The sequence below is a fragment of the Ictidomys tridecemlineatus genome, chromosome 15 (assembly GCF_052094955.1).
Source record: "Ictidomys tridecemlineatus isolate mIctTri1 chromosome 15, mIctTri1.hap1, whole genome shotgun sequence".
Classification (NCBI taxonomy): Eukaryota; Metazoa; Chordata; class Mammalia; order Rodentia; family Sciuridae; genus Ictidomys; species Ictidomys tridecemlineatus.
Window position 1 is genome coordinate 4,834,485 of NC_135491.1, and position 12,871 is coordinate 4,847,355.

The following is a 12,871-nucleotide window of genomic DNA, read 5'->3' on the forward strand; positions in this document are numbered from 1 at the left end:
AGGCACCTAGCCACAAGCCCCCTGCCCCTCATCTAACCCCCAGGACCTCCGTGTGTATCACTGTCGCTCATTCTCTATCACGCACACTCTCAGAGTGCCCCCACACATGTCAGCTGTCCCGTCACACCCCCACATCAGCATCAAACACCAGAGCCTGTTTAAAGTCGGCACGTGTGCAATGCTGTCCTGGAGGGCTGTGGGGGACTGGGAAGAAATGTAAAGGGCAGATGTGACCACCCTTCTGCTGGCACTTGCAGGCCTGGGGAAATGTCACCTCATGCTTTCAATCCAGCCCTTGCTGCTCTGCCACTGAGGCTTATTTCAAAATGGACTTTTAAAGTTTTCATCTTCTCTCTCTCTCTCTAACCTCAGGGAACAGGATTACCTTCTCTCTTGCACTAAGCCAAGGTCTCTATCTTAGAGCAAACCCCCACCACAGGAACCAAGTAATTCAGACTTCATGGATAATGAGAAGAATCAGATCTTCACACTGAGCCCATGTCCTGGAAGGTGGAAAGGACAAGGAGGGTAGTTTGCATTTCAGTCTGAGGGGCAGAGGGGGTAAGCCAAGGCAGATGGGCAAGTGCTTATGTCTGGGAAAGGCCTTCTGACACAGAAGCAGATCCTGTGCAGGGCGGACAAGTGGAGGGATATTTCTTATTATGACAGTTGAATAAAACACACATAGAAACAAATTTAATTGTGAAATATTTTAAACACAAAATATAGGCAAATTTAGCTAGGCACAGTGGTGCTTGCCTGTAATCCCAGTGGTTGGGGAGCCTGATACAGAAGTATTATGAGGCCAAAGTGAGACCCTGCATGATTTAGTGAGACCCTGTCTCCAAATAAAATATAAATGGGGCTGGGAGATGGCTCAGTGATTGAGCATCCCTTGGTTTAATCCCCAGTACCAAAAAAAGGAAGAAAATGTGGGCAGATTTATTATTTCAAACCCATGATAAAACTATATTGACATTCCATCTCCTTCTCTCAGCTGCTGCCCACTCCAATCCAACAGAATCCCTGACCCTCCACAATAAGGAAAGAAAGAAGTTGAAAGAACAGATGACCAGAGAGGTGGTGACAGCGTGAAACTTTCAAAAATCAACACTGCACAAGTCGAGACTTGGAGGCACTTGAAGTTTGGTTACAGGAAAAGAAAACAAAGACAGGAGTCCCTAATCCTGAGCCTGGAGCAGGGTGAGGGCAGGGGTGACGGAGAGAGAATGAGGGAGAGGAAGAGCATATAAACTCACTGCCTAACAACAGCTGGGAATAAAAGAAGACCAAGGAGAAACAGGAACAGCAAAGTCGGTGAGGGGATGGGGCAGTTTCACCCAGCTCTGCACTGAAAGCCAGCAAGACGTGGCTGCCCTTAGTGGAGTCCACAGCTGGCCAGCCTCCCTGGAAGCAATCCAGTCAACACAGCTTCTCTCAACTGAGACTGAGATTCCTCACAACACTAAAAATAAAACCACCATATGACGCAGCTATCCCACCTGTTGGTGTTTATCTAAAAGGTCTAAAATCACCATACTATAGAGATATTGCCACGTCATTGTTTATAGCAGCAAAATTCACAATAGCCAGGTTGTGGAGCTAATCCAGATACCTGTCAACAGACAAAGAAAATGTGGTTTAGTTACACAACGGAGTGCTCCTCAGCCATAAAGAAGAAAATCATGGCATTTGCTGGTAAGTGGACAGAAGTGGAGAACATCCGGGTAAATGCAATAAACCTGACTCAGCGAGTCAAGCATAAAATGTTTTCTCTCCTATGCGGAAGCCAGACCAAAATACAGAAAAAACTCTGGGTGGAAAACATTCCATGAAAACAGAAGAGAGATCAGTTGAGTAGAAGAAGAGGATTGAAGGGGGTAGGAGGAGGGCTGGGGAAAACGAGGAATGTGAATGAAATTGACCAAACTGTTTTATGCCCGTGTATTTTATGCACAGATATACCAGAGAATTTCATCTTGATGAATTTAATTGTGAAATATTTTAAACACAAAATATAGTGTTATGTGATTTTTAAAAAGACTATGAATAAATAGAAGAAATATGAGTAGAGTAGAGGGAAGGGAACTGGGGAGATATGAGGGCAGGAAAAGCAGAAGTCCTGGGGACTGAGCCGGAGCAAATTGCATTCTTGCTTGTGTAATTGTGTTAATGAACTCCAATAATATGCACAACAGTGAGGTATGAAGAAAAATATGTTACTTTTTAAAAAAAAAGAAGGCAGCTTTGTTGGCACTTGGGAGGATTGCAAATTCAAGGTCAGCTTCAGCTATTTTCCAAAACTCTGTCTCAAAATTAAAAAAAAAAACAACTAACAGTGCTGGGGAAGAAGCTGAGTGGTAGAGGACCACTGGATTCAATCACCAGCATCTCCCAGTAATAGTAGGTAAGTAAATAAATAATTAGTAAACAATAAAATAAAATTGATGTTAATTAGCCTTCAGTAAGAGCAGATTAAAAACTCTATATAATTCTCTGTAAATTAACATCTGTCTTTTTGCTGCTAACCAAGAGTTTAAAATGAGTTTATAGGGTCTTTCTTATAGAACAACTCAAATAATTTCCATGTGTGGTTTTTGTATTTCTGTAAAGACTGCCTGAGTTTTATTGTTCTAATAAGAGAAGGTACTTCACTGCCTTTTGAAAATGTCCCTCAAAGCCTTGCAATGGACCTTGTACCATGCCTGATATTAAAATCTAGTAATGCTTAAATTCTAGAGGAACTTAAAATAACTTTTAAAATACATTAATAAATAAAATCCAATGGGAAATGATGATCAGTTATTAGTCAAATTTATAAAAACTGATTTAAATAATAAAAATTTCATGTTTTATCAAGTCCTTTTTCTATATTTTCTGCTGATTTTTTTCTTTCTTTTTTTCCCACTTTTTTTGATTGATTAAAATAAAATTAAGTTCTAGAAGAAATTGGGTTTATTCAAATCTTTATTTGTTAAAAAGCCTATTTCGGTTTACAATCTGTTTACATGAACTACCAGTTTTACAATGAAGTGTTGTGTGTTATTGATACAAATCCTATAAACTTACAAAATCTGATAGTCTGGATATAAAGCTATAAATCATGATTGTTATCTTAATAACTAAATTGCTTATTAAATTACAAAGTTCTCTAAGTACTAATAAACCTTATAGATGGTTTGTAGTCATATTAGGTAGTGTGAACAAGGTTAAAGGCAAATCTGCTTTACTCAACCTCCATCTCAAGACAAATTTAAGGGATAAAGATGTTGATATAGAATATGTATAAGTCCTGCTATTTTAAAGGGGTATTGATTTTTTTTCTGAGAATTGCCTACAGCATTACCTTGTTTACAAAGAACATCTAACTATGTATGGATGTTCATAATTGGTAGGACCACATTAATTTCTTGTATACTATGTTCCAAATTTTTACACACTATAGAGGTTAATTAAACTGGGTTAGTTAAGTGGGTTAAACTGTCTACCCACATGGAGATTAACCTTGATTTACAAAAACAGGACTCCAACTGTTGAGCCCTCTTTAGGCAGATCTGACAGGACTATTTTTTACAAAGTTGGGTTTATTGTTGGATAAAGAAGATAGAACTAAAGAGACTGTGCTTACTAGTTTACATCTGTCATGCAGACTGGAAGGCTTTGCTTTTATTAATATTTTGTAGTTTTTCTGGCCTAAGATACTGATTCATAAATTGTCAGTTTTCCCCCTACATGAGACCACTGAAGTCAAAGAACAGGACAAAGGTCCTATATCATGGGACAGAGATGCTTGTCAAATAGTCAGCAATGTATTCAAGGAAATCATTCAGAAATCATGGTGTCACTTGTTGAACTTCAATAAAAATAAAACTTTTCTCTAGTTTATTAAAAAAGTGACTGCTTAATCATTTGATCTTCCCATAGTTGAATTCTACCACCAGCAACATGGATAAATACTAATTTAAGAGCACATGGAATTTTTAACATCAAATATATAAGAGTTTATGCTGAATTCTCACTGTATAAAAGAGAGAGGTGAAAGTTATCTGGACCGTGAGCAGTCACACAGTCGTCACACTTAAGGATGGTCAGAGAACAACACAGCATTTCAGACTGAGGATGTTGTTTTCCTAAGTAGGAGCTTTATTTGTGAAAACTCACTGGACATCTCATGCCTGGCTACTACGATAAAAACACTTAAAATACATATCAGTAAATAAAAAGCCAGTTTAAGCAAAAGATTACTATCCCATTTCATATAATGTCAAGTTGGACAGTGAGTGTATTTAATAAGTACACATCTGGTCAGTTTTTGAAAAGATGAAGTGTAGCATCTTGGAAATAACAGAAATCAACGTAGAAAATTCAATAGAACTGGAGTCAGAACAACATTGTTGTTTTTCATTATGTCCAGTATTATATGCAACATGTAAGACAATTTTCATTAGCCAAAGGCAAATAGTGTTTTAATATACAAACAGTGGTATTTCCTTCAAGAGACATAGCTAACACAGAAGCATACGAGCAGATACAGAAAAAACACTTTCCACATAGTTTTACAAATGATTCAACAAGATTAGGAAGAAAACACAATAGAAAGAAAACATTATGTTAAAGCTTTTTCCATTGGATGAAATTTATACTTAAATCTGAAATTTACATTTGTTACATAAAATTTTCTAGAATTATTGCTTGACTCACAATAAACCTAATTCAAGTGATATGTATGTACAAACTCACATGTATTTGGATATATCTAAACATGTACACATTTAAAATATATAAATGTGTATTCAAGAGTTTAATTTTTAAGTAAATTTAGACATTTCAATTTATACATTTATCTTTTTGTAAGCTGGGAAAAAAGAACCAGGGATTCAGGCAGAGCCAAGTCTTCAGATCTTTAGCAGAATGTCATTTTAGTACTAAGTATTCCTAACAGGATTATAAACTCTAAACAGTAAATACTTGCCCTTATTTCTGACTAGGGAATAGCCAAAAGTCCAGTCTGTATAAGGATGTTATGCAGAACCTCTTGATCTGCAAAGATAAAGTGACCCAAATTATATGCAAGCTGCTTTAGTCATCTTTTTATTGCTGTGATGATGGCACCCAACAAGAATTACTTAGAGGAGAAAAGAGATCTCAGTCCATAGCCGACCGACTCCAAGGCTCTGGGCCCAGTGTGAGGCAGAGCATCATGGGTAGATGACATGGTGGGGGGTATTTGCTCCCCTCATGACAGCAAGGAAGCAGAGAGACTGGGAAGGTGAGAAGGGGCCAAAGGCAAGATTTCCCATCCAGTGCATGCCCCCAGTGACCTGCCTCACCCACCCATATCACACCTGCCCACAGTTACCATCAGGTCAGCTCATTCAAACCAGGATGGACTGATTAAGTTACACCTCTCACAATGCAATCATTCCACCTCTCACAATGCAATCATTCCACCTCTGAATATCCCCACATTAACACAGGAGATTTGGGACATGAGTCATGTCCAAACCATTAAAAAAGGCCAACCTACTGTACACTTACATCAAAGACTGGTTGTAAACATACAATATTCATATTTTGAAAATAAATCTGGCTTAAAAATTGTATGTGCTATCAATCAGAAACCAGGTGTAAAATATTGCAAATGTGTCCGTGTTGATATTTGATTTACCAATGCCTTCCTCCATGACATGAAGGTAGAAATAAGTGTGGGAGAAAAAAATACTTAGATATTTTTTAAATAAATTGCTTAAGCCACCCAGCACACACCAGCAGGGAGCACAAAGACATGAGTGCATGTGTAAAACTCACCATTCCCATGTGAAATAACTATACAGTTATGCTTTAAATTTTATGGGTTGGAATGAATAAATAAGAATTATGTAAAACCTTATAGTTCAAATCTTCATCAGATCAGGGGTTTTTCTTTTTTATATACAGGAAAAACAGAACCTGGATGCATTGGAGTCTCTGCTTATGAGCAGTAAGGGGCTGATCGCTGGAAAACACCCAGAGAGTATTGCAGCCATGTTCAACAGGAACAAGTTGGGGTTATCAATAACAGCCAAACACAGCTGAGAGATGCAGGAAAGTGTGTACAAAGAGACAAAGGTGCTCACCAGAAGGAGGATGGTTTTGGTGGCTCTGGACTCAGGAGAGGACCTGGGGGAGCTGTACTTAAGAACATGCTGCATTCTCCGCTTGTGTCTGTGCAGGATGAGCATCATGGAGCTGCTGGCCCAGAGCATGAGCCCCACACACAGAGCATCAGGGAAGGTTAGCAATGCTGCATGCAGTGAGTCTGTGATTGTGTCATGACGAACACTAGAACAGTATCCAAAATCCTTTAGGATTATAATGGTTGTGTTGTTCCATTTTCCAGTTACATGCATAAGAATAATAATATTTATAAGCATGTATAGTATGTAGCTCAGGAATATGGAGGAGCCAATGTACCTGGGAGCTTTCACTTTAAGCTCTGCCCACCTGGAGTCCCTGGGGCTGATGGTGATGGCCTGGAAGATACTCAGGAGGCAGGTGCTGCCAATGGACACACACCTGCTGACTCTGTGAACATAGAAAAGCAGCTTGCATGCAACATCACCAAGAGAAAATTCCAAACTGAAAGATGCCATTGTGTGGGGAACCCCTTTACACAGGAGAGTTAACAAGTTGGCCACAATCAAGTGCTGAAGAATCAAGTCTGTGTGTCTTACCCTGCACCCAGTGAAGTAAAGGACCAGGTAATGGAGGAGAAGAGAGGAATTGCCCAGAGCTCCAACCACAGTCTGTGACAAGAAGATGATGCCTACAGCCACATCACTGGCTGCCATCCCTCCAGTTCCCTGCTGTCCCAGCCAAAGTGTCCTGTAGAAGAACAGGAGGTCTGGGCTGCATATGTCCTGTCAACCAAAACTTAGCATTCCCACTCTCCAGAATTCCCACTGTGAACATTGCATGCTTCTGTTTTTTACTGGCAGGTTTAGTGAGGTCTGTTTGAATTTTTTCAAGCATGAAAACAGCACTTCTTCAATCTTCAAGATTTGAGGCAGTTGCTGAGATGATTTTGCATAATGACCAGGAGAACTTGGTCATGCAACAGTTAAACATCTGACTAAATTCATGCTCTGATTAGGGGAGTGGAGGGGACTGGCTGAGTGGTGAGAGTCAACACAGTAAACCACCAGGACTCCTTAACAGTGGTGAGGGGGGTTCTTCAAAGAGTCAAATTCACTGTTTAGTTTCAATTTTCTAAATTCCTATTATCCTCTAACCTGATGGTATTTTAAGCTTTTATTCTAATGTGTTTCTATTTGCTTGGAAAGAATTATTCTACAAGCCAATGCCAATTATGAGAGAACCTGAGACATTTTGCAGGTGCTCTGAGGGAAGTAGAATCCAACAGACACCTGTCTCATGGTGAGCTCTGTGCAGGGAGACAGTACTGGTTCCATTTCAAGACAGCTACCACAGAACTCACTTGGTTGTATGTTAGAAAGTGCCAATATTTGTACCTGAAATCTTGGTCCCTGTCCCCCGTGCCTGTTGCAGTAAAACTGTTATCAAAGAATCAATGATGGTGACTGATATTACAACAGGGGCCACATATACACACTGGCATATGTACAGCATGAATTCTTGAGCACTCAAAATATTGAGGTAGCAGATTTGGGGCAACAATTCAAATATATACATTCAATAGACCTACTGTTTAGAGCAGTTAGGCTGATAGAAAAATTGAGCCAAAGGTGAAGAGGCTTACTATATACCCCTACACACTCGTACCCTACTCCACAATGAAATTCCTAAACCAGGTGGTGTATTTGACACAATGAGGAGGATGTTTTTAAACACCTGAAAACAAGATTTATATATGATACATACTGTTGGAAAACCACAATTATTATATTACATTTTCCTTATAAATTTCTTATCAGTTAAGAGGGAAATAGCCTGAAAAAAATCATAGTCAACAGATGGTTTCAGGATTGGTACAATGATTGTACCAATTGTACCTGAGTCACACCACTCCCAGAGTTAGAGAAGATGTTCTAGTCTAACACCATGAATCAGATCAATTTATATACAGTAGTAGAGGATTCCTCTAAATTCTTCCTACTCTACACAACAGGCTTGGAGATGTCATAGGTCCAGTTCTAGAAATCCAGAAAGCAGCACAGAATCTCTGTAAGGAAGCCTTGCAGAAGACTTATTTTAAATGCACCTTACAAATTGATGTAATCTAGTTCAGCAGCCACCATCAAGGAGGATCACTTTATGATCAACTGGGAGCCATCAGAGATGGCTGCAGGATCTAGGACCCCCTGGATCTTCACTACATAAGCCCACTCCTCAAGAATTTTTCTGCCTCTTGTGTGGCTCTGGAATTCAACCGGATCACAACAGAATCCCAGATTCTGATGCGATCACTTACCCAGCCTCTTGAAATGGGCCTTCCCTCACAAATGCTGCTCTCTCACTGACATAGGTATCCAACAGCCTCTTTCTCTTTCCAAGGATGGTAATCAAGCGCAGAGACCTCTGTGACCAGGACAAGTGCTGCAGGGAGGAGGCCAGCTTCTAAGATATGGTTCTGTGGCTCTGTCACCTCACCTCCCCTGAGACCTGCAATTATCACTGTGCCTGTAGCAGCAATGGGTGTGCAGGCTGGGGAGCTGAGGACACTGCTGAAAACTTCCTCCCCAGATGACACCTTTCAAAAACAATTATAAGTTTCTTAATGGTATCTCATAAGAGGATCCTGGAGTGCTTGGAGGTTCTCCTGTTTATCCAAGATCCCTGGAGACACACAGTCACATGCAGGGGAAGAGTAAATACTGTGGTCTGACATTTGAGGGACTGGCAGCCCCACTGCATCCCTTGTTTTCCAAACCTAGTTGTTTCCTATTCCTCATTTACCCAAGTGGAACCATCATTTTACCTATCAGTAGAGAACTGGAATGAAACAAAACACCTGGGAAGAATTTCAAAACACACACAAGTGAAAGAAGACCTGGATGCTAACACTGCATTCTGAGCATCCTGCAACTCCTCTGAGCAAGTACAAGTCCATTCATCTGCACTTATTTGCATAACTCAATGCCAATTAACATCAGAATTTTCAAGGAAATATACTGATATTAATCCCACTCGTGATAGGAGGGGTTCCTACAAAAAATAGAGAATGTGAGAGTAACAGCCTTTGGGACAGGAGTCTCCTGTGTTTCTCCTTTGCTACCAAAATAATAAAACTTCTTTTTCCTTTTTCTCAAAACCGTGTCCTCATTATTAAATTGACCTTGATTGGCACTGGGGACAGGAACCAAGCTTTCACCTACAAATTTTGGCACCCCAGGTGGACCTTGAGGGCAGTCCCCACTCTAGCTCTCTTGGGCAGGCCTGGCACTCCAAGCAATGGCACTTCCATGCTGAGGATGTAAAGGGAACTTTTTGAGAGCTGACTACTGGAAAGATAGGAGATGGGTGGGCATGCCTCAGGCCCAGCTGAACCAGAGAAGCTAATCCTGTAAGTAAAAGGGGCTTCTGAGGAACTGCCAGCAGCTGACAAAGCCCCTTTGCATTGGGGAACTCCCGCCTTCCTTCCCTGCTCTGTAAGGATTGCTCCGCCTGGATCTACTTTGAGAAAAAAGGAAACTGAATGCAGTAAAGTCGCAACCATTTGATAACCAGCTCCATTTGATAACCAGCTCCCCTGGTGTGCACACCCAGACCCTTGATTCTACATTTCTGAGTCCCCTTTGTGGGAGCATCTGGTCCCCTCATGGACAAATCTGTGGCACCACTGGTGTAGGATTAGTGGGTAAGCGGGTGTTGGGAATCTGGGAAGATTTTTCCTCTATCTGGTCTGTCGGTTTTAAAGGTTCCTATCTATCCATCCATGGCTTGGGGATCCTCTGTTTGTCATTATTTCTTTTTTTTTTTTTTTGTATCTGTTTTTGGCCCTTTAAGACATGGGCAATAGTGTGTTGATACTAGATTATCTCTCGGGAAAGATCTTGGCTGAATGGGCCACCTATAGATGTAAATGTGTCTAAGAAAAAGATGATGTTTTACTGTAACAATCTGGTTTTTGAATAGTTGACTGAATCATTGTACATTCTTGCAGTGGGGAGTTACTTTGTCAGAGATAAAATAAATATTCTGTGCCGCAGTCTGGCTGGGCACAAATCACGAGCCACTGAAGCAGGAACAAACTTTATTTTTTAACTGCAGGAAAAAACCTCACACACGCTCCTGGGGAATCCTCCCGAAAAGCCATGAGGCTCCTGCAGGAACCCCCAGCCGGAAATAGCTCCCCGGGAAATCCCTCCTCCTGGACTTCGCTAACCAACGGGAACCCCAGGGGAATCCCCAGAACTCAAAATAGTGCAGGAAGTCCAAAAATAGCGCGAGAACGCAAAAGTAGCGGCAGAGGCAGATAATGCCTCGCCTGTCAATCAATACTGTTGGCAAAATGCCCAGGAGCCATACAGACTCAGCTGTGGCTCTCAGCAATTCTGTATGTGCAGGCATGTATTCAAATACTTAACAGTCAATAACCAAGTTGGATGCAAAAGGTGCTGCCTCTAATGTGCTAGCACAGCAGGACACCAAAGCAGGATTGGAAAAAAAATTTTTTTCTCTTCCTTTCAACCCAGTGCTGACAGTCTGAGCACCAGCACTTCTCAGTCTGGCCTCAGACAACTGCAGATCATCCTGCTGTGGGTCAGGAACACCAGTTCTAGAACTGGGGAAAAGGTGGGGGGGGGGGAGACTCAAGAAAACTTCTTTGTCTATAGAGAAAATTGACAAAAAGGACCTGGCCTCTACTCTGCTTTTTAGCCACTCTTTGCCCGAGTTGGAGAACAGGACTCAGTTTAACACTCCTGCAGACAAATGAAACCTATGTGGGCTGTAGGTCTCACTGATTTTCTTTCTGGGTTCTTATCTCATGGGTTCAAAGAATGAAATCCATAAATAATGGCAGGGGACAAAAATTTAAAAATCAAATTAGTTTTAAATGAGGGGGGGAAGAAGTCAAAACTCCCTGCCATGTCAGGGAAAACTGGTAAAAAAGCATTTCCACTTGAGTATATTTGCTTGGGGACCTAAGGCTTCTGGATAAAGGCACAGATCAGAGTCCATGCAGAACAGGCATTAAAAGCACAGGGACTAATTGTTGGATCTATGCTGTACACATGTTGGGAAGGTACAAAATCCATTAGCTTGGCCCATGATTTTCTATCTGGATGTATGATTTTTAGTCCTTAAGTCTGAATTTTTTTGTAACCACCATTTGGGTCCACCCCCATTTCCATCTTCCTGCCACTCTGGGGACAAAGGAGTAGACTAGAATGCTTAACCTCAGAGGGTTGCCTTTACATTTGAGAAAACTTTATCTGGGGCCCATTACACTCATTGTCTGATGATTAACCATGGATCTTAATGGGGGGTAAAATAAAAGCCAGTAATAAGGAATGAGGCAATAGGTTCCAGTATTAGTAAATAAAATTATAATTTGGGGACAAAATAGTCTCCACTGTTTAAGATCTGACAGGATGCCTTATTTGGCCAGAGGACACTTCTGGATGCAGCCCTACCTATTGCCCAGAAAGCTATAGCAATGTGTCATAGCAATGGACAGTTAAAGGGCAAAAAGGGAATAAAGGTTCTGAGGAAAACATGTGATGAAAGCATGCTGTGGAAAAGGAGGATACGGAGGGAGGAGACAGACCTTGGACGATAGTGAATCAAGGAAGATACATAATATGAGTAAAGGAAGATGAGCCTGGGGAAAAGATAGACATGGAGAAGCAAGAAAGATGTGCACAGGAAAGTGTAGGGAGTTGGGGAGGACAATGGGCATGGTTCAGATCATTGGCTAAAGCATATAGGAGAAAAAGACAGGGACAGTACTGTGAATAATTGGTCAAGGGCATGCATGCAATTCATGGAGCCGAGTTGTCTGAAAGTTAAGCACTGTGAGGCTTGAGGGTGTTGGTCAGAGGACACAGGAAATTGGCAGAAATGTATGATTTGGGAGTAGATAGAGAAATGGGAAGTGAGACACAGGTGACAGAGTATGTGGGAGCAGATGAGGTGAGGTAGTCCTTGCAACAGAAAAAACTAGGGTGCGTGTCCAGAAGTTCACAGGATGTAGGGGCATGCTATAGACTAGAAGCGCTAATGGAAGTGAGGGATAACAGAGGTTTGGTGGATCTAAAGGTGACAGGGGTAGACAGATGCACAGATTGCATGATTTATTGATGGACAATGGCTCTCATAGGTCTCCTGGTTCCTTTTCCAACTGAGAGCATGACTCTGTTGTAGATTCTGCTCTCTGCACCTGCAGTGGACACCTTAGCATGGCACCAGATGCTCCAACTGCACTGAGTCCAAGTGAAGAGGAGGAGAAGTAGCCAATAGCTGATCATCTGTCAGGATGCCAGATAGTGGCCTTTGGGATGCTCAGGGCTGTGCTTGTGGTTCAAAGCGGACATTTTTAAATGATGCCACACAGGGTCATATCTGTCCCTTCTGGGCCATAGTGCAGGGCTTTCTGGATAAGAAATTTTTGTCACTGATGACATATAAGCATCATTTCTTATGTTCCTTTGCCATCTGTTTAGCCCATTCCATAAAATATTTCTTCAGAACTTTGGCCAACTTTTATCAGGTTGTTTGTTTTCCTGTTGAGTTTTGAGAGGTCTTTTAATAAGTCTCATATAAAAGCCCTTTACCAGGTATGTATCTTGCGAATATTTTCTCCTAGTCTGTGGCTTGTCTTTCTCTTTAAGAGTATATTTCACAAATCATCATATATAATTTAAACAAAATTCAACCAAATATTTTTATTTTATGGCCTGTCCTTTTG

The 12,871-nt window shown here is 41.1% G+C and overlaps 1 protein-coding gene across 1 annotated transcript; it reads right to left on the reverse strand.

Annotated features, from left to right (window-relative positions):
- Positions 1-4,120: 4,120 nt before the first annotated feature.
- On the reverse strand, positions 4,121-10,819 carry LOC144371007 (vomeronasal type-1 receptor 4-like). Its single transcript, XM_078033069.1, has one exon. The coding sequence runs from the start codon at positions 6,828-6,830 to the stop codon at positions 5,928-5,930; it is 903 nt and encodes a 300-aa protein (XP_077889195.1). The 5' UTR covers positions 6,831-10,819; the 3' UTR covers positions 4,121-5,927.
- Between the last annotated feature and the right edge of the window lie 2,052 nt (positions 10,820-12,871).